Raw genomic sequence first — 26,065 nt, 5'->3', positions numbered from 1 at the left:
AGAAGATGAGATCCTGTTCAACTTCACTCTTGTTACTATAATAGTACAAGAGGATATTGACAAGTAACTCCAAAAGGGAATGGGGTAGAGAATTAAAGTGGCTGGTAAAAGGGCTTTAAGCATCTCTGTTCATTGATTCCAGGTTCTATGCGATGTGGTCATCCAATCTGTCTTGTGTTCCTTCAATGAAGAGGAGAACATACAGTGAATGTGGGTTCAGTACTGGAAGAGGTGCGAATGAATTGCGTCTTCATTTGAACAGATTGTTTTGGTTCTTTAATATTGGGAATGAAAGAAATAATAGAGCAGGTGCTGTAGCCTCTGTGGCTGTAAGGGGAAAACGTTGTGAGCAATGGTCGGCAAAGTTGGAAGAACAGACAATGAAGAATGGGAGTTCTGAAGATCCCTTTAGAATGCTGAGAAGAGGGAAGACAGCAATGGGTTAGGTCAGTGAGGTTGCTAAAAGAAGGTCCATTGAATGAAGAGGAACATAGGGAGGGAAGTGAGGGCTATGGGATCTCCAGGGTCAAGTAGGTCAAGAGCAGAGGTAGAGGAAATGAAAGAGGGTGCAAACATTGGTTTTGTCTACGACGTTAAAGGGGAAACCACTTGTCAGGAAGAAGGAAGATATTGAGGTACCTGTGAGAAGAGTTGCATCAGTGGAGCTGTCTGTGAAGAAGTATTCACTCAGTTTCATTTTTCACAGGTATTACTTGACCAGTATTTTCAGTTTTATTTTACTTTAAGGTCAGCAATAAATATGGATCCTGATGGTAGTGATGAGATGTTGTTCCTAGAGTCCTATCCTGAACTACTGTCCAGTGATTCCTGCACGTGTATGCATGATAAAATAGCCACGTCTGAGTGATGAGCAGCTAAATAAGGAGAGTACACGGGCAGCCTGGTTATACAGAACAGTATATTAGCAAGAACCACATCATCATTAAAAGTACAGAAAATGGTGAGAAGAGCAGGAAGAATGGGAGAGATGACAAGAAGAGTGTGACAGGATAGAGAGAATCATAAACAAACTAAAAAGCAAACTCCAAGCTGTGGAGTGGCATGTACTCTAGTTCTGATATGTATTTATTGAATAAATATTATCCCCAGCATTCTCTGGCTTTCTACGGGCTGTAGTCAGCTTGATTTCTGCAGTGTCTATGTTGGCACTTACTTTTGGCATCTGTGCAATTGTGTGTCATCTGTAAATGATCAGTGTAATGGTGGTTTATGGCTCCAGTGCATCAGGAGTGACAGAATGAATGAAAGTGAGTGTATCTGTAGAGAAGAAACAAAAAGATTATGGCTCATCAGGAGAACTAGGATATGTTCTTGTGGTTTTTATAGTAACAAGTCCATTTAAAAATTATTATTCCTGGCTGATGGGCAAAGCTGCCATCTATTGCCCTTCCCTTCTCCACCACTACTGTACTCTACCAGAGAATGTTAGGCAGGGAAATACAGCCATAGTGAAGAAGTGATGGAAGTTGGGATATTATATGGTCTGGAAGGAACCTGGAGCAATGGGGTTCTCACATTCTTGCCCCAAGGGTGGCACAGTGTTGCATTTATTGGACCATCACCTCATAGTGCCAGAGGTCCCAGGTTCAATCCTAACCTCAGTTACTGTACGTGTGGAGTTTTTACATTCTCCTGGGTGTTCTGGTTTCATCCCACATCTAAAAGACGTGCGGGTTGGTAGGTTATCTGGCCACTCTAAATTGTCCCTAGCATGTAGGTGAGTGGTATAATCTGAGATGAGTTGATGGGAATTTACCGAGAATAAGAATGAAATGCAGGATCAATTTAAATAGGTGGTTGATGCTTGGCGTAGAGTTGAGGGTCTGAAGGGTTTCCCTCGATGCCCTCTCTATGATTCATTAACTGACTTTTGGTGCTTGTCCAAGATCTGTCGCTTGTTTGTTCTTTTCTGCAGCTTGTGGCACATCAGGCGGCAACTTTGCTGTTTCAGTAACTTTTTTTTGTGCGTTTTTTTATGAGGCTGAGTTGCTAGCTCATGCTAACCCCCACAACGGATGGAAACCATGCAAAGAGCTGGCCATTCACCTCGAAGTCCAGTGCAGATGTCACTACACGGATTGGCCAGCTTTCCTAGATGATAGACATCATACATACGAGTAGGACCCCCAGTAATGCAAGCAGGCTTTTTCCACTGAGGCTAGGGGAGAAAAAACCAGAGGACATGGGTTATGGGTGAAGGGGAAAAGTTTAAAGGGAACATTGGTGGGGGCTTCTTCACACAGAGAGTGGTGGGAGTGTGGAATGAGCTGCCAGATGAAGTGGTAAATGCGGGCTCACTTTTAACATTTAAGAAAAGCTTAGACAGGTACATGGATGAGAGGGGTACGGAGGAATATGGTCCAGGTGCAGGTCAGTGGGACGAGGCAGAAAAATGGTTCAGCACAGCCAAGAAGGGCCAAAAGGCCTGTTTCTGTGCTGTAATGTTCTATGTTCTATGGTTTTAAATGCCCTAGTGATTTACAGGAGTGCAATGGGTAGATAGTACACGATCCATGGTCCACCATTGATGCAGGGATGGGATGTTTAAACATTTAGACGGAGTACTGGTCCAGGAAATTAATTGGGCTCCGATGAGTTGGATCTGCTTCAGCATTGCAACAACTATCTAAAATTAATATATCAAAGAACTACTTGATCTTTAGAATTCCCATTTCATTTCACCATTATCCTGAGTGTGCCGTTTGTGGGAATTTATAATTTCCTTCAAACCACAAATACAGATGGCTCTCACAATACCTTGTCCACCCTGCCTTCAACCATTGCATGCTTTGCTGCTGTTGCTGGGTTCCCAGTTTAAGAATATGCCAGAAAAATCTCAGTACCAACTAACCATCAGTCTCCAGGGACAAGAGATTTCTGTTACGTTGACAGATAAAAGGAAGTTGGCAATTTTGTAGAACCGGCTAAAATCAAAGATCTGGACAAAGTAATTGAGGAGAAACTACTTACATTGGTTGCGGGACAGAGAAACAGAAGGTTCACATTTAAAGTGTTTGGCAAAGGAGTCATGGTAGATGTGGAAAAAAGCATGTTCACTCAGTATGTAGTTAGGATCTTGAATGCACAGTCTGAGAAACCTAGTTGTGGTGTTGAAAAGAGTATTAGGTGGGCGCCAGAAGAAAGATATCCAGGGGCTTATGGAAAGAGCCAAGGAATGGGACCAACAGGACTGCTCTTCTAGAGGGTCGGTCTCTCTTGATATAATGATGCTATTATTCTTAAAAATTTCACACTTATATTTTTAAAGCCTGCATCTGAATTTTCTGGGAACCGTCCCCAATCAAGTACTTTCAGTGTTCGTCAGTAGCTATGTTCAGTCTGTGCCAGTGGCAATGTAATAGAGCTGAGTCTGCTCTTTACAACAGCTGTAAGACTGGTGTGGTACATGGACACCACTTACTTGGATTGTACCATGGCAACAAAACCCTTAGAACTTGGGAGATGTTATATGTAGCCAATGTAGTTTTCAAAGGGCCTGAAGGAGCACTGAAGCTAAATGGAATGAGAGTTCATTCTCTGCTTCATTTGCATACTACGTTAGCCCTGCCCTTTGAATGCTGTTCTGGGATCCCCTTTGAGAATTGCAGGTGTCAGCAATACTGGAAACATAAGGGGTAAAAAAAATTTGCAGCTCTCCATTTAGCAGTCCAGAAAACTGATAGGAAACGAGGTTCCAGCAGCAGAGTCGAATTGCTTTCCCTGAGACGATCATTTGAGGCGCAACACTTTGTATGAAAATCACTGTAAAATGATTCAGCCTCTCTTTCTTTCCATTGCCTGCTGCTGCAGTTTACAGAAAGTTAGATTACATTTGTTGAGAAAGAGCTGTCCTTATAACTGATGGGAAAGACATGAAAATAATGAAGAATCCATAGGAATGGTAATTGTGAACCAAGTAAAACACATTAATATCAAAAACAGCACAATTTAGGCTCCTTTGCCGACTTGAGAACCCAGAGTGAGTTTCAGTTTACAGATTCAATGTGACCAGATCTGCTCAGAATTTGTATTGCCCATCTGTATTGTCAGGAATGAGGTTACAATTGCTTTAGTGCTGCTGGACTATTGCAGGGTAGGGGTGGGAGGACCTGGCCACAGTTCCTGACCGTGACACCCACTGGAAAGACCTTTAGGGGAAAGTACTGTGGCGACCCACTTTCTGCACAGGCGAACCGGCTCACAAATAGCCAGCGCGCAGGGGGAGACCTTGGTAATGCACCTCTGACGTCATTTCCACCCGGAGCGGGCGGGTGCTAGGGATTAAGTGCCAGCGCCGCGAAGTTTGAATAAACTAGTCTCGAAATGACTTACCGACTGCGTGTCGTCTCTAGCTCTGTATGTAGTATATCGCTACATCGGTGACCCCGATGGTCCAAACGGGATTTGGACCAAAGATGACTGACTCTTCATCTGTTCATGCAGTTTCGCTAAAACTGCCAACTTTCTGGATGCTGCGACCGCGCGTGCGGTTTAGCCAAGCAGAAGCCCAGTTCCAGATTCGGCAGATATCTTCTGATTCCATGCGTTAGTATCACATGGTGAGCGCCCTTGACCAGGAGATGGCTGCCCAGGTTGCGGATTTCATACAGTCGCTCCCGGAAGAAGGCAAATATGAAGCATTCAAGGCGCTGCTCATTGGGACCTTTGGCCTCTCACGGCATGAGCGGGGTGCCTGCCTGCTTCACCTGGACGGTTTGGGAGACAGACTGCCGTCAGCATTGATGAACAAAATGCTGGCCCTGGCTGACGGACACAAGCCTTGCCTCATGTTCGAGGAAGCGTTCCTAGAGCAACTGCTGGAGGACATACATCTGCTGCTGGCCGATGCAGATTTCAGAGACCCCCGGAAGGTGGTGACACAGACAGACGTGCTGTGGAAAGCCAAGAGGGAGAGCTTGGTGTCCGTCAGTCAGATTACCAGGCCACGCTCCCAACAGCGGACCAGACCAGGCCCGGCAGAGGGGCACACACAACATAGAGACAGGAGTGAGGAGGCCAGTGAAGAGTGGTGTTTCTACCACCAGCGGTGGGGCACAAAAGCCTGCCGTTGTTGCCTGCCCTGCAAGGGCCAGGGCCAGCTGCCGCTAATGACTATGGCGGCTGGCCACCAGGACAGCCTCTTGTACGTCTGGGACAAACAGTCAGGACACCGCTTCTTGGTCGACACCGGAGCGGAAATCAGCGTCTTGCCCCCGATGGGGTATGACACCTGAAACAGGAAGCCAGGACCCACCCTGAGGGCCGCAAACGGCAGCACGATACGGACCTACGGCACCCGCACAGTGTGGCTGCAGTTCGGCACCAGCCAGTTCATGTGGGACTTCACACTGGCCGCCATAGCCCAACCGCTCCTGAGAGAGGATTTTTTGCGAGCTCACAGCCTACTGGTCGACCTGCCAAGGAAGAGACTGGTCCACGCCGAGACCTTTCAAACGTTCTCTCTGGGAGAAGCTAAGTTGCTGGCCCCACACCAGGACTCCATTACGCTGTCGGACAATGAACTCACCAGAATCCTGGCGGACTTTCCATCGATTCTGGCACCGCAGTTCACAGCAGCCATGCCCAGACACGGGGTTCAGCACCACATCCCGACCAAGGGACCACCCCTCCACGCCCGCACACGAAGGCTCTCCCCGGAAAAGCTCTGCCTGGCAAAGGAGGAGTTCAAGAGGATGGAGGAATGGGAGATCGTACGGAGGTCCTACAGCCCATGGGCCTCCCCCCTGCACATGGTGCCCAAAGCAGCTGGGGGTTGGAGACCATGCGGTGACTACCACAGACTGAACGAGGCTACAATACCAGACTGCTAACCCATGCCGCACATACAGGACTTTGTAGCAAACCTACACAGGGCAAGAATCTTTTCCAAAGCAGACCTCGTCCGGGGATACCATCAAATCCCGGTGCACCCTGAAGACATCCCCAAAACAGCACTCATCACCACGTTCGGCCTGTTCGAGTTCCTCCGAACGCCGTTCGGCCTGAAGAATGCCGCACAGACGTTCCAGCGGCTAATGGATGCGGTGGGACGCGACCTGGACTTTGCGTTCATCTATTTGGACAACATCCTTATAGCCAGCAGTTGTCGTCAGGAGCTTCTGTCCCACCTCCGCCAGCTCTACTCCCGCCTGAGTTTGGCCTCACAATCAACCCAGCCAAATGCCAGTTTGGTCTCGATGCCATCGACTTCCTGGGCCACAGGATTACCAAAGATCGGGCAACACCTCTGCCCGCCAAGGTAGACGCAATCCGCCACTTTGCCCGGCCCAACACGGTCAAAGGCCTACAGGAGTTCATTGGTATGGTGAACTTCTAACACCGTTTCCTTCCCTCAGCAGCCCGTATCATGCGCCCTTTGTACACCCTGATGTCGGGTAAAGGCAAGAGCATTACTTGGGACGAGGAGGTTGTGTTCTCCTTGTGACCATGTGGTGCACCTCAGAACAGACATTCTGACCACACTCACGGTGCATGCATCCGACACAGCAGTCGGTGGGGTGCTGGAGCAGCTCATCGAGGGGCGCTGGCAACCCCTGGCATTCTTCAGCAAGCACCTACAACCACCCGAACTCAAGTACAGTGCTTTCGACCGGGAGCTGTTGGCACTGTATCTGGCAATCTAGCATTTCAGGTACTTCTTAGAAGGCAGGCCGTTTACTGTGTTCACGGACCACAAACCATTGACCTTTGCGTTCACAAAGGTGTCCGATCCCTGGTCGGCTCGCCAGCAGCGACATCTGTCCTACGTCTCCGAGTACACGACGGACATCCAGCATGTCTCGGGAAAGGACAACGTCGTGGCCGATGCACTCTCCAGACCAGCTGTCCAGGCCCTGTCCCTGGGGGTGGACTATGCAGCACTGGCGGAGGTGCAGCAGGCAGACGACGAGATGCCCAGCTACAGGACCGCAGTCTCGGGTTTGCAGCTACAGGACTTTCTCGTAGGCCCAGGTGAGAGGACACTCCTGTGCGACGTGGCTACTGGCCAACCTCGCCCCATCGCCCCGGCAGCCTGGAGGCGGCGAGTTTTCGACTCCATACACGGTTTGGCGCACCCATCTATCTGGACAACCACCCGGCTGATCTCCAGCAAGTTCGCGTGGCACAGACTTCGCAAGCAGGTCAGTAAATGGGCCAAAACGTGCGCGCAGTGCCAAACTGCCAAGGTGCAGCGGCAAACTAAAGCCCCGCTGCAGCAGTTCAAACCCACCGACCGGAGGCTCGACCACATTCATGTGGATATCGTGGGCCCCCTGCCAGTGTCCCAAGGAACGTGGTACCTCCTAACTATGGTAGACCAGTTCACGAGGTGGCCAGAGGTGGTCCCGCTCACCAACACATCTGCCGATTCCCGCGCCCGAGCACTGATCGCAACCTGGGTAGTACACTTTGGGGTACCGGCCCACATTACCTCCGACAGAGGCGCCCAGTTCACCTCCAGCCTGTGGTTGGCTGTGGCCAGCCTGTTGGGAACACAGCTACACTACGCTACTGCCTACCACCCACAGTCGAACGGATTAGTGGAACGCTTCCTCTGTCACTTGAAGTCGGCTCTCATGGCCCACCTGAGAGGACCTAACTTGGTGGAGTAGCTTCCCTGGGTCCTGCTTGGAATTCGTACAGTGCCCACAGGGGATCTGCACACCTCGTCGGCCGAGTTGGTGTGCGGTGCACCCTTGGCCATCCCAGGAGAGTTCATACCAGCCCCAAGGGGGCAACAGGAAGAACCCGCAGCAGTCCTGGACAGACTATGCAAGAGGCTCGGCAACTTGGCCCCCTACCGACTTCACAGCATGGACGGACCCCAACCCATGTACCCAAAGGCCTGCAGAACTGTAAGTTTGTGTTTGTAGGAAGGGGCGGACACCGGGCACCGCTACAGCAGCCATACGAGGGGCCATTCAAGGTGATCAACAACAACGGGTCCACGTACGTTCTGGACATTGGATTGAAAGAGGAAGTTTTCACGGTGGACCAACTCAAACCAGCCCATGTGGACTGAGCGCGGCCAGTCGAGGTTCAGGCACCGCGGCGCAGAGGCAGACCTCCCAAACAGAGGCAGATCCAGACTGTGGACATTGGGGGGGGTGTATCGCTGGTTCTGGGGGGGGGGGCGGGGGGTTATGTGGTGACCCACTTTCTGCGCAGGTGAACCGGTTCACAAATAGCCAGCGTGCGGGGGGACACTTTGGTAGTGCACCTCTGACGTCATTTCTGCCCGGAGAGGGTAGGCGCTAGGGATTAAATGCCAGCGCCGCTAAGTTTGAATAAACTGGTCTCGAAACGACAACCGACTGCGTGTCGTCTCTAGCTCTGTATGTAGTACATTGCTACAGTACATTGATTAAAGACTGGCATTACTTGTCACACGTACATTGAAACACACAGCGGAGTGCATTATTTGCCTCAGCATCAGAACGCAAGTGTCGCCATGCTTCTGACGGCAACACAGCATGCCCACAACTTACTAACCCTAACCGTATGTCTTTGGAATATGGCAGGAAACCGGTGCCCCAGAGGAAACACAGGCAATTACAGGGAGAACATACAAATTCCTTAGACAGCACCGCAAATTGAACCTTGATTGCACGAGTGTCATGCAAACTGCTACACTACCATGCTGACAGTAAACTTCCCCACCAGTCCCACATAATGAGGAACAGAGGGCAAGCAGTTAGCGGATGTGCCAGCTGGATGGAAACCCATGGGGAGAGTGCCCACATTTTCCTGGTATGGAGTGCTGATGATCAATGCTCTCTATTTTGAGGAACTGGGTCTTATAGACTAGAGATTACCAAAGATGCTGTTTAAATAGACTCAATGCCAGAGCCTTCACTCATTAGCAGGGTACATCAATAGGGAGATGCTAACTGGTTTCAGCATTGGAGGGAGTGCTGCTGGCATCTGTGGAGTCCGTCAGTGTCAGGGCCTTGAATAAAAATGGGAAACGTCTAGTGAGGAAAAGGAGCGTATTAAATTAACATCAATACTATAATCAATTCTGAATTGGTAACATTTACTCTAACCAAGTTCAAGGGTTTCTTTCCATACCTTTCTATTATCTACAAGAAGTGCATAAATTATTCAACATTAATCTAGAGAATATACTCATATTTGATTGGGGTCTTTGACAATTACTTCATGTTATGTGCTCCCAATATGACTGATTCATGGATGAAATATGTGCAATTTATAAGGACTTCCCAGACAGACAATATTACTGTTATAATGGTTGCAATATGATCAAGATGACAATGTCACATGATCATCATCACTGAAGATGGGGACAAGTCCATGATTGCCTCCATTTCACACCGATCAAAGCATCGAGCAAGATGGAAATCAACGAGGATGAGAGGAGAAAGTGGGCAGGCGTTCAGTGCCTCTGCCCATGTTTGGCCAATCCCTCCCTCTCTCACTGCTGTCCGAGTCTTGGGTCTCGGGCAAGGTTTAAATCAATGCGGCTTGTGGATCGAGCTCACATTTCATGTTATTTGTGTTTCTGGAATCTGGTTACTCCTTTTATATTCCTATTTTGTGTGGACTTGATCGGGGAGGACTGATTCTGTGGCCTGCAGTCAACTAACAAAATGGCCGTACATTGGCCTGAACAGAACTAAACTGAGCATTCCCGGACTGTTTTAATGACTCTGGTTTGATTTTTTATATTGTGTTGTTTTGCTCACTTTTTGCCATTTGCACAATTTGTTCTTTCTTTTTGTACATTTGGTGTTTAAATGTTTAAATAATGTAATGCTAATTGCTGTTCTGTACCTCTGAATATTGCAGAATTTTTTTTTCCATGAAGTGTTCCTCACTCTCCTGCAGTTCCAGCGACCAAGGGAGCTGTTACTCAAATCTTCCCACAATGAGGCAACGACTGCACTTCAGCAGGCCTAGTTGATCAAAAGCCATGATGGTTACTTTTGATTTCATTTGTTGCCTGTGGTGGCTGCAGGAGCATTGTGGAACCTACTGTGGCATTTTCACTTGCAAATCTCTGCCCCACAGAAATTAAATACTTGCTGTTGATTAGTTGCAGAGCAACTTTTAAAGAAGCTTTTGAAGATTAGGTCAATGACATTCTGAGGAACTGGTGCTATTGTTAAGTACCACCAAAATAGGTCACTTGCAATACAATGGCATTGCTGTAATACACTTAAAGATGAAAATAAACAAAAAAATGACAAACCACTTTGTTCAGCAGGCAGAATTTTGTTAGATTTCTTTTCACAAATCTCTGTTATTAATCTTAAGTATTAAGCATTTCTTTCTTTGATAAAATACACATGTATATTTTATTGTACAAAATTCAACCACCATTTTCAGTTACAAATATTAAACTGCATTTTCAATATAATAAAGCAGTTCATTTTTTCACACTAAGTGATTTGCTGCAAAATTTCCAATGGCCCATATTTCACCCACGATCTTTGTATTGCTGCTAAATGAATTTTCCCCGGTTTTACGGATTTCATCTAGAAAGAAAAGGTTACCTCTCTTGGGAGCTGAACTACAGTCCAAGGGAGGGGAAAAAAGAAGCAATTTAATTGCTCTGTGGTAGCAATTCTGAACAGATCCATTTTAGCCCAAACACAACTCCACCATCAACACCCTCCCTCAGACAAAAAGCCAGTGGCATCAGGACTACTACTAAAGTGCATCTGTATTCGATGCAATGTTCAGAATGCCAAACTAAGATTACCCTAGCAACATCAACACTTGTATATGACTAAGTGCTAGGACAGAACTTGACCTTATTTTGTCAAAGACCCCAATTCAAACAATATCAAGTTAGAATCACTTGTCCTTAAGTCGGTTATTCCATTAACTGAGAAACGCCTGAACCCACGTTTCTTTATGCAGGAGGCAGAATTGCTTTCAATAAATGGCAAAAATCATGAACAGCTTCTTTATGACAATACTTACCATGCTGCCTCAGTTAAATAATAACAACAGTTTTTCCACTTTGATTGCTTAGCTATCAAGTGCAATAGCATAACTACGGCCACTCAAACCTCTCCACCACTCAGTTTCATGCCAGATCCTCTGCTTGCCCACTTTATTGTTGGATCCTCATAGCTACTCATTTCCTTTCCCAAATATCTATTAGTCTCAGTCTTGAACACACCCAATATCTGAATAAGATCTTCTGATGTACAAAATTGCAAAAGGTGTGCAATCTCAGCATTCAAACCTCGTTCCCTCTTGAGTGACTGACTCGTTACCATGAGACATTGACCCCGAGTTCTTGGCTCTCCAGCAACAGCAAGCAGCTGTTGAGCTTCTACCCGTCGAGCTTTCAGAATATCTTAGTCAGGTCACCTCTTATTTTTCCCCAATTGTCACTGAGCAAAGGACAGTTTTACTTACTGTATCCTCGTGTTAACTTCACTCCAAAATCCGTATGCTATACCCAGTGAATCCACACAAGATTATGACATTCGTTCTGCATACAGATTCAAAAATCATGCAAAGCCTTCAAAATGAAATCTCAGCAACACCCTGTACAATCACAACAAGAAGCCTCTAACTTTGTAGTTCAAAACCCATACCAGACTATTTATTCCTCCAGTGGTTTGTTGTACCTTCTCTATCTCATAAACCAACATCATGATCACTCACTACACTAAATTTACCAGTTCCCAGATGATAAGAATCTATTCTGTTTCCTTATTCTTCTAACAAATTGCGCAATGTCACTTTCCCACAAGTTTAACATTGCTTATATGAATGTTCCTTTGTTCCTCAATCACACTGGTTAAGAGAGGGAATGGATTGAAAACAGCTCTGGTAAAATATCTCAGCGGACCCTACAGTGCATACACATCTGCCTGACAACAGAAAAGAACTGTGGGTCAAAGTGGGGAAAAAAAAGAACCTTCATTATGTGCAGTTGTTCTGCCCCAGACCATACACGGAGTGCAAAAGGCAGAGTAATGTAAACTAGAAGTAGTGCAAACCATTGGGCAATTTGGGATGCATTTTCCTGGAGTGATTGTACTATATTTTGTTTAGAAATAAATGTTTAAATTAATATTGGTTCTTAAATATTAAAAAGTAAAAGCAATGATCAAAATTCATTTAAGTTGTTTCAAAATTATTCTTTAGAACGGATCTTATTTGTACAGCATCTATTTGTTTTTGTTAGCACTGCAGAACACCTACATATTAAGATAACAATGGAACAGTTCCTTTTACTTTCAAATACACACTGGCGACCCTACATTTCCAGAGCTCGTTCAAGTGTCATTCAGCAATATGCATCAACAAAAACTCAAAGTAACAGTCATTTCTGCATAACACTGGCATTTTCACATCTCACATCAGCCTCCTTATGTCACCTCTGAGTGACGTTATCCACTTCAGTGATGCATTACGAGCTGCTTTTTGGCGAGGGTTCTGGCCTTTTGTGGAAATGGGTTCAGTCAGTCCAAGCCTCGAATCTTTAGTAACCATTACAGTGTGAAGACTTTCCTTTTAGGCTTCAAACTAAATCCCAGCAGAACAAAGGAGAAAGAATTGCCACCATCACCAAACCACATCTAATTTCTCTAATTACTTTTCTGGAGAGGTATTATTTCAATCCAAATAATGCTGCATTCGCCAAAAATGGTCAGTGTGAGCCAAATTACAGACAATGAATTATATTGCTTTTAAAGTACAGCTCCATTTAACCTGGGCAATCCCTTCAATACCAGAAGCCAATTATTGCAACTGGATTTATGACCATTGGTAGGAATTGCTGCAGAGTAGCAGCAGCCTGTAAATACAATACCTGATCCAAGGTCAGAAGATATCAGAATTAATTGTTTTGCTTGTTTTTGACTGGAACAAATCAGGCTTCTAAACTGTGGCATCAAATACATTACAGACTCAAACTTTTACATTTAGATTTGTCAATCTCCCGCTATATTTTAAAACTGTGTCTTTGATATGTTCATCGTACCCAACTTAATGCCTTTATTTTCATGGCTTCTCTCCCCATTCCTTTTTTTTTTGTTTCTCCCCCCTTTATAGTCTATTGCTCAGTTACCCAATTTTACCAACAGATTGTAATTGGAATAGCTGGAGGGCAAATATCCCATTGGCTGAAGTTGGGTTTTCATAGAATGTGGCTCTCCTCCCAGTCCTTCCCGTAATTCCCCACGATCACCATCCGTAACTGCGATGACATTCTTAGATTTTCACTCTTCTCCCCATAGCTCTGTCAGCTGCCAACCTTGCTCACGGTACCTTATGGACCACTTAACTAAAGTTTTAGCTTTGTTTGAATCACTCTTTATGCAAGAACACAAGCAAAGAGAAGGAGCTTGCCACCTGGCCCCTCAACGCGATCACGTCTGATCCAACCAGAGCCACAACTCCTACTCTGTGTCAGATCTTCAAAGCCGTCAATCCCCTATTCTTTCAAAGAATCAGGCTTATTATCACCGGCATATGTCGTAAAATTTGTTAACTTAGCATCAGTAGTTCAATGCATTACATAATACAGAAGAGGAGGAAAAAAATAAATCAATCAATTACATTATACATATGTTGAATAGTGCAAAAACAGAATATATATTAAAAAAGTGAACTAGTGTTCACGAGTCCAATGTTTATTTAGGAATCGGATGGCAGAGGGGAAGAAGTTGTTCCTGAATCGCTGAGTGTGTGCCTTCAGGCTTCTGTACCTCCTACCTGATGGTAACAGTGAGAAAAGGGCATGCCCTGGGGGCTAGAGGTCCTTAATAATGGATGCTGCCTTTCTGAGACACCGCTCCTTGAAGATGTCCTAGATGTCTTTGCAGGCTAGTACACACGATAGAGCTGACTAAATTTACAACCTTCTGCAGCTTCTTTCGGCCCTGTGCAGTAGCCGCCCCCATTCCATACCAGACAGTGATGCAACCTGTCAGAATGCTCTCCACAGTACTTCTACAGAAGTTTTTGAGTGAATTTGTTTTCATACAAAACCTCTTCAAACTCCTAATGAAGTATAGTTGCTGTCTTGCCTTCTTTATAGCTGCATCAATATGTAGGGATCGGGTTGGGTCCTCAGAGATCTTGACACCCAGGAATTTGAAACTTCTCACTCTCTCCACTTCTGATTCCTTTATGAGGACTGGTATATGTTTCCTCGTCTTACCCTTCCTGAAGTCCACTATCAGCTCTTTCGTCTTACTGACATTGAATGCCAGATTCATCAAGCTTCAAATTTAAATAGTTTTGATTAACTCTATTGGGGTCGCCAATTCCAGAGATTCACTACTGTCCAAGAGCAATATACATGATTCTCAGTTTAGAATGACAGGTCCCTTATGCCAAAAGTATGTTTCATTGATTGCGATCCTCCATCCACCAAATCCCACTAACTTCCAAGAGCAAAAAAAGCAATCTCATCATCAGCCATTACAATCTCTCCTATTCTTCTCCTTTGAAAGCTTTGTTTGATTTGAAAATCCAACTGCCTTTCTCAAGAACTATGGCTTTTCTTTCAGGCTCAGCTTTAAAATGCAAATATGCCCCTCATGATTTTTTTACATTAGGTGTTAGTTTCAACTGGGGCTTGTTTTGTAAACTAAATAATATCAATTGTAAGTACTACCATTTCTCTTTCTCTCTCATCTTTCTCATGCTCAGTTTTATCTATCATGCCATGTTCTTACCACACAAAGCTACCACATACATGCAATAAAGACAATGCAAATGTGTTTTCGCTCAGCTTTCTATTTTAAAAATGAGATCACAGAAAATAAATTTTAAATCTGAAACACTTCCAAAAGCTACTGGGTAGAACTTATTCCGGCAAAAAAGGGAACATTTTCAGTGAATGTAGTACTAACCAAAATGTACTGCTGTGATTTGGGAAATGAGGTACAGTGCATGTGTTCTGAATGCTGAATCCAAATTCAGCTCAGTAACACCGATTCCCTTTACAGCCTGCAGAATTTCAAAACACAACGCTGTTACTGTACCACTCTTTCATCTTTGTACCCACTCTCTTCAATGCCATTAGTGCCCTGCACATTCTAAGTCCTGGCCTTTCATCAAAGCTACTCAAAGGAACAATGACATGAATGGAAATCAAGCACTTCACTGTGCACAAAGTGAGGTCTAAGGGGAAACGTATAAAACTCGGGCATAGTGACTGCATTATGATGTTGAATGGAAGTCGATGAGGACGAAGACATGCCATAACCTGAAGGTGAACTTGGCTAAGACTCTGGACATGTGGCACTGCTCAGAACATTAACCAATATGGCAGAAGAATGGAGCTTACTGACGGCAGATGCCACATGAAAAGTTGAACATTTACATCTCAGAGATTTTAGAGGTCAGGTAGTCAATCACAGAGCTGTACAACAGCAGAGGAGAGGGAAACATCTGTGCTTTTCATCCAAGAGTTGGCACTTCCCACTTGATTAAATAACCACTCCTTAGTAATTGACGATGACGTTAAAACTTGACAGAAGGAACTATCTGTTTTTGCTTTCTAACTACAATATGTGAATCTTAGTTCAACAGTACAACTTAAGAAATAGGTTGTAAGAGTGCTTCTCTAATGTAGATATAAGAAGGGAAGATTCTTTTGAAATAAATAAAAGCCCAACAAATTAAACTGTCAATCTTAATGAATTGCATTAACAAGAATATGCTACAATTCTGGAGCCATTATTCTTCTTTCCACAAATGTAATTACCTTTACTAAGCAGGTAATGGACACATTTAATCTATCATTCATATTATTTAGGCTGACTTTACTCATATAACCATGGATTTTAATGTTAAATACTCCTTCCCTACCACCTCACCAAGCCCCCACAATACCTTCTCTTTGTCAAAAATCCACAATGCCCATGACTTCAATCTTGCTTCTTGATCGGACAAGAAACTTTTTTTCTGTAGGGAAGCAGAAATTTTTACCATCTGCCCATACCCTTCAGCAGCCAATTATCTGTATATGTCTCGTACAACCGTCTTGTTTCTGCACCAGTTCTCCGAACATTCTTCAAAAGATCTGCCTGTATCCTCCTGGGCTCCCATTACACAGGTTTCTATTCTTCACAGACTAGTCAAAACAAAACCCCTTGGAGTGGCTGCTATTTCACAGAATGCCCTGCTCACTTAATTATAAACACTCACCTTGCCAAACTCACTTGAGGCTTGTAACCTATATGGCAAGAATAATATTGATCAGCTTCATTATTAGAATGGCATCATCTGGCCGGCTGCTCTTAGAGTTGCAACATTGTTTGGAGCCTGTCTGCCTCTGTGGAAGAAATACTCTCTGGCACTATGGTTTAGTTTTATTTATCAAAATAATCTTTTTATGGGATTGAATCAACAACTATTTTCCCCTATTTGAGAGTGGAAAAGATACTGAGGAAATAGCTCCTACGTCCTTTCCAATTTATCCATGAATCATCTACTCACTCTGCCATCTGATTCCCAAAAGGACATTAAACCCATGAACACTAACTCACTTGGTAACAAAGTTCACAACACATGCCAGCAATATTAAACCTGATTCTGATTCATTTTGTGCAATCTCAGCCAAACACTTCTGCTATCCATCCCCATCTCCACTCGTTACTCTTCTGACCATGAGTGGCATTACGCCGTGTAATCTTCACTGCTTTACAGGCTCTGTGCCTCTGAAACATCCTGCAATGGAGACACATTCCACTTCTTCATTGTTCATCTGATGTGTGACAGCAGTCATTGTGACAGGCAGGGATCACAATTCCTTCATTCTGCACAGTCCACTGTGTCAGACTGTCATCCAGAATATCTGCAGGCACTTTATGCAGCGACAACGCACCTCCACTTTACTTGTTAAAGCGTGGCCTTGAGGAGCTGCAGCCAGATTGAGAGTGCTGAACACCCACAGGCCTGCCTGCCTGCCGAGGCGAACAGCCACTCGGTGGCACACCCAAAGCTGTCTACTTGCAGAAATCATTTAATTACACTAACAGCATGAAGTTGCATTGCTGCTTGCATCAGAAATGGAACTGCATGGTGGCTGACCTCCTATTTCTGCACGTCAACAAATATAGCCACACTATCAACCTCCACTATCCTTTTGACTTCCTGTTTCAAAACAAACAGGCTTTTCCTGTTTTTTTGGCTGTCAGAAAAAATGTTTGCTTACTGAGCCAGCTGAACATCATTGCATTACAATTTCTACCTTGCTATCATGAGAGTCCTTACATTTTCATTTACATGAATGAAATAGGATATCAATGTGGTTACGTTTGTCATGGCAAATTGTCTCTATTTAAACATTTCTTTCACAAGGACTGTGAATGATTAGGTGTCTTGCTTCCACGACCTTCCTTCCTTCCTCTCATGCTTCAGCCTTCAAACCCAAGTCTAACCGCAATAAGTTGTTCTATTTTTTGTTTGTTCTTTTCAACATTGGAGGCCCTTCACTGTGCCCACAAAATAAAGCTTAAATTGAGTTATGGAATTCAAATGCTCCTTTATATGAGTTCACAGTGAAACTGTTTGAAATGGATTTTCATTTCAAGCACTTTTTAATAAAAAAAATTGCAGTTAAAATGCACAATGGCATTTTAATCCTCCAGAGTATTAGCTGAGGAACATTTTGGTCATATTAGAATTCTGAATGAGACAGCATGATAGCACACACTATCAACTCAAATATGAAATTGAAATTAGAAATGCTGAATGCATACTACAGGGGAACCTGTGCCTAATCCATGCTTAGTGTGGGCCCAGCAGAAGCCCCTTTATAGAGGGGAAAGCAAGAAGAGGTAGTCAAGGGTTAATCTGTGCACCTATTCTTTACTTACTCACTTAATTCTAGTCAGTGCAACAATTAACCACTCAGATTTAAATTTATTTAATGACTCAATGTCCAAAGCTTTCAGTGACTCTTCAAAGGTTAACAGCCCCCTGAGAAATAATGCTTCCCATCACTTCAGTCTTAAGTGGTCAATGCCTTATACACAGATTACATCTCCTATTTCTATACACCCCATGAGGGGGAAAACACCCTCTGAACACCATGCTTCAAGCTTGGAATCATAACTACTTCAATATTGCAACATTTTAGTCTTTCAAACTCAGAAAATATCCAATATATTTAGTCCCATTCTCTTCGTATGACAACCCAGTATCTCAGGAATCAAGCCAGTGATCTCCTAATGCTCCATCACAGAGCAAATATACCTCCCTTAAAAAAGATAACAACTGCATTACCAAGCCTTGTACACTTCCTTACCTTTGTCACTCCACCTACCCCATCTTCTTTACATTAACTAATTGCCTCAATTTGTTGCTGGAACAGTAAGTTCCTATTTTATATTTCTTGTACCATGGCACCAGGTGTCTCCAAAAGGAGTCTAGAATATTTCCTCTGCATTTCACTCATTTTTTTGTTCCTCAGGAATTCTATTAATTTAAATTCAGAATAGGATGATCTCGCAATTCCATTCATTTTATACTGTCTGACACAATTTTTCCCCCACTCACAAACTGTTGACACCCTTTATTGAGGTTCTGTGTAGTCTTCACCATTCATTTTCAAACTTGCCATCAGCATACCTGGATGTAACACATTTTAATCCTTCACGTATTTTCATGAGTACATAGTTGAAACCCCAGCAATCGCCAAGACACCACCCACACTGGCTATATTTTACCTATATGAACTAACCTATTTATGGCTCCTCTTTTTTGAAATCTATTGATCAATTTTCTCTCCATTCTACTACATTGCTCCAGGAACCTTACTTTTTTCAGAAACTGTTTCATCAAATGCCTTTTGGAAACACAAAATAGTTAAAAGGGTTTAAAAAGGACACAACTGTTTAACTCAGTAAAAAATACATATTTAAATGAAATACAGAACAAATTAGAACACTACCAATGCAACTACAGTACTATAACACTGTGCATTAGTTCCTTTTAGTTATCAATGGAGGAATTCATTCAGTGTACATTCCCATGTAATTTTGATTGTAAGATAAACAAAATCAATGCAAACACCTGGTGCAGATAATGGACTGCATTCAAACAATGCTTTCAATGACTGCATCCTCCAAATCTTCATTTTCATTGTGCATTTCAGATGATTGTCGATACCTTCAAATTCTTCGCAGTTTCTCAAACACGAGAAAGTATGCAGAGACAGGTAATCCAAAGCAACACACACAAAATGCTGGAGGAACTCATCAGGCCAGACATTATCTATGGAAAAGAGTAAACAGCTAATGTTCTGGGCTGTGACTCTTCTTCACAAACTTCGTAGTTGCTATCTTATTAAAGTGGTGAAATTACTTTATCTCAACTCCCAGCTGTTTTTGGCATCTCCAAGCCTGAATACTTGAAACTGCAGTGAACAAAACAGTACTGAATTGTCTTATTACTTGCCAACTATCAGTGTCAAAAATCACTGTTTATAAACACATGCGAGTAACACTATTTCAAAACTGTTCACAACAAACACAGTATAGTGTCTAACAGCCACATGATGTGAACATGCTAGTTAGAAGCTGTTTAGCAACCATCCTCCACCCCAATTGAGTGACTTAGTGTCTCAAATAAACTAAGGGAACTTGGTCAATTTGCTTATGTTCTTTAAGAGTTGTCCCAAATGAACGGCTGCCCCAATTAACTGGAATCCACTGTACTTACTTTCGCAGTGATACTGGTTTGTCAATTTTATTTGGCTACTGGTTACTTACAGTGAGAACAGGTACAAAATAATTGCTCAAAACCTGTACCCTTCATTTACCATAACTAAAATCTCCTTTCTCAATTTCTAAAGCATTTGCTTGCTCTATTCTTTTCCACTTTACACACATGCAGAAGCTCCAACAACCTGCCCGTGTATTTTGCTGCCTTACCATCACAGCCAATCCATAGTGGATGTGGATTTCACCCCATGTCTCACATTAACTCCGGGCTGCACATTCAATGAAGCTAGCCATGTGCGCAGCTGACAGATTTAACAGACAGATGGTAATAATTAATTTAAAATTGCTCACTGTAGCAGAGAAAAGATCAACTTTCAAGCATATTATTGAATCTGGTCAGCAATTCAGTCAAGACAATAAAATGAGAATTCAGTGTTGTCTTTAATCATTTAAAATTTGACTCCACATAGGAATATTGCACTGATAGCTGTGAATAATTTACTTCATTTTATGGTATGTAAGACTTGGAATTCATGAGCATCAAATATATAAATAATTGAGTTTTCTCCCCCTTCATATATATCTAGTTATGCATCACTCAGATCATAATTCTGAATTGGCAACTCTTCTCTTCTGAAGGCTCCTGTTGACATGCCATTCTAATTCTATAGGTAGCCTCCACTACCTCAGCCAGAAGCCAACTCTTCAAATGCAACCCCAGATAGCCAATGTGTCAGTGAGCTATTTATCTGAGCCATTATCACTGTAGTTGCTCCTGTCTTCTTCAAATTCCACCCAGACTCACTTTCTACTGGTTGCCCATGGATAGAGTTCAAAGTAGCCCAAGCAGCTTGTTTTCCTTCCGCGTCCAAGGTCTTCGTGTCCAATTGCAGCATTCCATTATGGAGATCAATTAACTAAGGCTATTTCAGTGGGAGATCCCCATCTCTAAATATATACTCTTACAGCTTATGAAGTATTTCAGTGGTGAATGAGACAAGCATATAAGAATGTCTTAAATTAAACCTCACTTAAATTGGATTCCCTGACCCAAGGAAGTGGAAAATTCCAATGTCACATTTACGTACAGATGTCCCTGATATCAATTCCTTGTTCTTTTAACAGCTTTTTTCTGTTCAATTTCTTTCTGCCAACTTTGATAACAATAGTACAATAAAATTTTGACGACTAATTACTTCTATCTTCTTTTTGTTAGCTGACAACCAGAAGACTACAGATTGATATGGCAATCTGATACTTCTAAGTTTACATATTGAAGAATGATAAAGGCACATATGCTGATTCACATAGGAAGAGCTCACACCAATTTCACCAGTGGGATGGTCAAGTTTCATTCCTGGGCAGCAGGCTCAAATACACTGAGGAATGGACTGAAATTTAGTATGACTTACTATATTAAACATTGTTAACTTTTATAGTTGTGACTGGCACCGCTCTGATTAAGTGGGATTTAAATTCATATAATTATAAAGCACAGAAACAGACTCTCTGGTTCTACTCAGCCATACCAACCAAGAAGCCCATCCAAACTAATCCTATTTGCACGTGTTTGGCCCCTTTTCTATCCCTGTACCTGTTCAAATGCTTGGCTTTTAAAGTTGTAGTTGTACCTGCCACTATTACCTTCTCTGGCAGCCCATTCCATATACTCACCACCCACTATATTAAACAAAACTCTCCTTGCTTTCCTTAAATCAAAAAAATCATTTTATTCTCCCTATATACTGGGATTTAAAAAAAACTATCTGCCCTATCTATGTCTCTCATCATTGTATAAGCTTCTATAACCTCCCAGCCTCCTTAATTCCAGGGGAAAATTCTCAGCCTATCTATCCTTGCCTTATAATTCAAGCTTTCCAGTCTCAGAGAATTCTCATGAATGATTTCTCAATTCACTCTAAGCTCAGTAATATCCCATCTATAGTGTAGCTACCAGAACTGCATATAACACTTCAAGTGTGGTTTAACCAATGTTGAGTACAACTGTAACACCTGCAGATCTAGTTCTCAGATTCAAACTGTAAGTATCCCACGGACAAGAAGATTCCTTACATGCAGTAGCTCTAGTATAAAATCCCTTTTTAACTATCAAGATCACCGACTGCTTCCAAATACTTTATTAGATAATTCACATTCCTCAAACTAAACTACGTTCTCCTAATTAAGAGGTAGGGTTTGCAAATGTTATAACTAGTCATGCAACCTGTTTTGTTACTAGTTTCAATTCTTGTACACCCTAATATATCAGATCAGCCAGAAGCCACACACACTGACACTTTTGGTATTGCTGTCACAAATTTGACTAGGCACAGAGATTTTCGCTAAAGGCGGCACATTTTATAAACATTAATTCAATCAACTTGAATTGGCATGTAACCATGTACTGAACAAACTTCTACAGAGGCACTTCTGAAACCATCCTCTCTGGTTGCATCATGTGCTGGAAGGGCAATTCTAAACCACACGAGCACAAAAGGATGCAGGGTACAGTGGCGCAGAGCCCAGTCCATCATAGGCACAGCCCATGCCAGCACTGAAAACACCTACATAAAGGACTACCAGAAAAAAAATTACAGAGGCCATCATCAATCACCCCACACCATTCTTGCTGCTAGTTTTTTTTTCTGGCTACTCACTGCAGGAAGTGTATAAATCTGAAGTCAACAACATCAAGTTCAGGAACAGCTACTTTTACAACAACCATCAGATTCTTGAAAAGACCTGCACAATCCTAATCCTAAATCAGCGATGGAACACTGTGGACCACCTCTTGTACCATCATAGACTTGTCTCTGATTGTGCAAAACAAGGGAATAGTGCAAAAAAACTGCCTTGTATATGTATAGCTTGTGTTATCTGTTGCCTGCACCCATGTGCCTGTGATGATACAATAAACAAGTTTTTCATTGCACCCATAGCTCTCCTCATTTGTCAAATGATAATAAACTCAACTTGATAGAACTGAAAAGCCGAGGAGGAGTGCAGAAATTGAGGAGGATTCAGAAGTATTTAGCCGATTCACAAGAATGATAATCAATCTGTGATATACCTACTAGGAAAGAATGAGCAGGCTGGGATTCACTTGTCTTATAAAAGTTGAAGGATGATTCATAGTAGATTTGTAAAATCATGAACAGCTTCAGTTGCATTGAAAGTGTACTTTCAGTTGCAGAGAAGAAGAAAATAGTATGAGTGTGCAAGGAATCAAAGAGGATTCAGCAAAAGAAATATTACTCAAAGAATGGTTATTGTAAATGTGTATTTATTGAGAATCCAGAAAAGGGACAGAAAATATTATGTTTTGCTCTTACGTTAGTTGAGAAAGGTGGGACAAGACTCCAATGGAATATAAATGGAAGGGCTGGGTCAAATAGGTTAGAACAGATGAGTATATCCTATGTAATCTTTGTACAAAAAGAGCATCATGCTAGTTATGATCAAGCCCCCTTTTCTGATAATTCAGTGGAAGGGAGAATTAAAATAAGCCTCATCTGATTGGCTGACTGTTATCAACATCTATTCAGAAGTAACTTTGTATTTCCCAAATAACACTGAAGCCAAACATTAAAATCACCTCGATGATGTTCTTCCAACCTGCTGTCCCTTTGTTCCCGATTATTGTTCATGGCTGTAGAACAGAAAAACTGTCAATCAGTTCTCTTTCCTTGTCTTGTTTCCCCAACTAAAAACATTGTCAGGAGGTAAAATCAACCAACCCACAAGTTCAAACCCAATTACATTAGGCATTTTGAAACAGAATTATTAGTCTTATAATTTGGTTATTTCTTTTTCCATGGCAACCGCCTAGTCTTCTCTTGGTTGAAAGCATCATTACAGAATTCATGTGTGATCTCAGAGGCTGGAACTTCACAGTAATTACCAGTTGCAGCACTGCTGAGAGTGGCTCAAGGGCATAGTATCAGCTGGGATTGGTTGTTAGTCCTCAGCAAGACGTTACCGAGTAATATTATAAAACTATTTCTAACTTCAACATTTCTTTCAGTATAGATATTTCATAATATTAACAGGGCTGCTGGGGAATGGGACAGAGGGAGAAAACAGCAAAAAGGTAAATAAACAGCAAATCTACTACTGAGTTCTGATGAAGAGTATTTGACCTGAAATTTTGACTCTTGTTTCTTTTCCCACAGAAGTGACCTGACCTGCTGAGTATTTCCTGCATTTTCTGTTTCCAATAACTGGCACCAGCAGACTTTCCGAATTTCTCTGAGTTAAATCAATTAATGGAAAGTAAACACAAAAGCAAATGATGCATTATGCTACTGTACAGAAGGACAACACTCAAGCAGAGATATTTATTCCACTGTACTGCTAGATATCAGTCAAGTTCACAGACTTCTAATCATTGACAACTCTATCTTTCTGCAAGTGAGCTCTAAGACAAGGTAGGAAAATACTTCCTACATCACATCAGTGACCACACATGAAAATAACTTCTTGGCATAAAGTGCTTTGGGGAGCTTGGCGTCTTTAAATTCAAATTATTTCTTTTATTCCAGGAATCTAAAATTAAAGTTAAGAGCAAGTATTACAGAATTTAATCTTGGTTTCTTTGGATGTACATCCACACAGAATAATATAATGACATTGTGAAGTAGTTAGTACACAGTATTTGGGTATCGTGTTTTTTAATGATACCCGATGCATCCACTATGCAAGGAAAGGCAAGTGTTTTTTTAACCCACATTTAAAGCATGTGTAAGTGGACTAACATCAGCTCCTGGTCTTTCCTGAGGTAGGCAGTGTCAATACAAGCCATCGCTGGGACAACACAAGATGAATATTTGCTTTAATAGTATAGTTCACAGTCCAGGGATCTCCTGTCCTATTGCAGATTTCACTTTCAGACAATCCATCTCCAATCTCTTAGCTCAAACTCTCCTAACAGCCCTGCTGGCTACCCTCTTCGACAACATATGCAAGCCCTATGAATTTCCCTCCAACTTCCCAATATAGTTTGCAAACTCTAAAGCTTTCCTAGCCTACCTATGATCCCCCGGGCCAGCAATCTTCATGGGCTAAATCTGTCCCCCAATAAACTTCAGGTTCTTGTAGCATACTGATCATAATCCACAAGGCTAATTTATAGCTATTCTGGAACACAAGATAATCTAATTATTTGTCTTAAATATAGAAATCTCTTAATGTAATACCATCCACATCACAAGGTGTAAAGCCCCAAATCTGGGCCACAGCAGCTGATTGGCTGATAGTGGCATGGCTAAGGTGACTAAAAGCAGACACTTTATAGACAAGAATTGTCTCTTCTGTATAATGCAGCAATTTTCTTTGTAATTTCTAAAAGTAATTCAAACAGATGTAATGGAATCATTAGGTTATACAAGAAAATACATATTTTTGTGCCTATATAAGCTGCTGTATGTCACAAACATGCATGAAACAAGGGAAGGAGAAGCACCCTTTTAGCAGAAAATGAATAAATACATGAAAGGCAGGTGGAAGCTAGGGCAAAATATATCTCTGTTGTGAAGCATTTTCTTTAGACTGAAAATTGAAACTTTGAACTGTTTTCTATAGACCCAGGATGGTTTTAGCTCAGAGTATTATATAGTTAAACTTATCAGTCATCCTCAGAATGCAATTTTAAAAAAAAAACAGAGTTCTGTAGGTTTGCTACAGGTATTTGCCCTACAATATTGCTTGCACAACAGGATATACAACCACAGGATTTTTTTGTTGGAGGTTTCATGTTGTGCATTGGTTGACTGCATCTCCACTATGGGATGGCATTATTTGGGCTGAAGCTTAGCTCATTGACCATCAACAGGAGCTCACTGAGAAAGAAAAGAAGCCAACCTGAAGGGTTTTGAATTTAAAACCAGAAGCCAAGCAATCATGAAATCATAGGTTATAATGTGTATCTACAATGACAAAAGTAATGAAACGGAAAGTGATTTCGCTTTTGCTATTTTACCCATCTCCTTCGTAAAACCATATCATATCCATTCCTAATGTAAATAAAACCAGTTATGGCTTCATACTTTGGTTTGATGCATGAAGTGTTGTTATTTTCTTTGTCGTCTGTGCCGCATTGAGAATTCCCAAGCTGCATTTCAGTCATAAGAGTCCGGTGCATGTAAATGTCTTCAATTTTAACTTGTATTTAATGCTTCCAATAGCTTTAACAAAAGTATTCCCTGAATGATATCGGATACAAGTAGTTGCCTGGTAGACGGAGGTGATGATATTCATGATAAAAAGGCTGTGACAGTGAGAAAATGCAACGGTAATTTAATCTTCAGTTGTTCCACTGAAGAAGCAGTCACAAAATATCTAATGGGCACTTACTATAGGTCCAAAGTTTTGATCAA

The 26,065-nt window shown here is 42.4% G+C and overlaps 1 protein-coding gene across 8 annotated transcripts in view; it reads right to left on the bottom strand.

Annotated features, from left to right (window-relative positions):
* Positions 1-26,065, bottom strand: part of sema6bb (sema domain, transmembrane domain (TM), and cytoplasmic domain, (semaphorin) 6Bb) — a 617,098-nt gene that overhangs the window by 464,074 nt on the left and 126,959 nt on the right. For 6 of the 8 annotated variants that reach the window (XM_059991587.1, XM_059991586.1, XM_059991588.1 and 3 more), the window contains exon 2: positions 23,287-23,340. The exons of the other annotated variants lie outside the window; for them this stretch is intronic. In XM_059991587.1, coding sequence (XP_059847570.1) covers positions 23,287-23,338 — 52 coding nt within the window. In that variant the 5' untranslated portion in view covers positions 23,339-23,340. The remainder of the gene's footprint in view (positions 1-23,286; positions 23,341-26,065) is intronic. 8 annotated transcript variants of the gene reach the window in all.

The sequence above is a fragment of the Hypanus sabinus genome, chromosome 16 (genome assembly GCF_030144855.1).
Source record: "Hypanus sabinus isolate sHypSab1 chromosome 16, sHypSab1.hap1, whole genome shotgun sequence".
Taxonomy (NCBI): Eukaryota; Metazoa; Chordata; class Chondrichthyes; order Myliobatiformes; family Dasyatidae; genus Hypanus; species Hypanus sabinus.
Note: the sequence above shows the minus strand (reverse complement) of the source record. Positions and strands in the feature narration are given on the sequence as shown.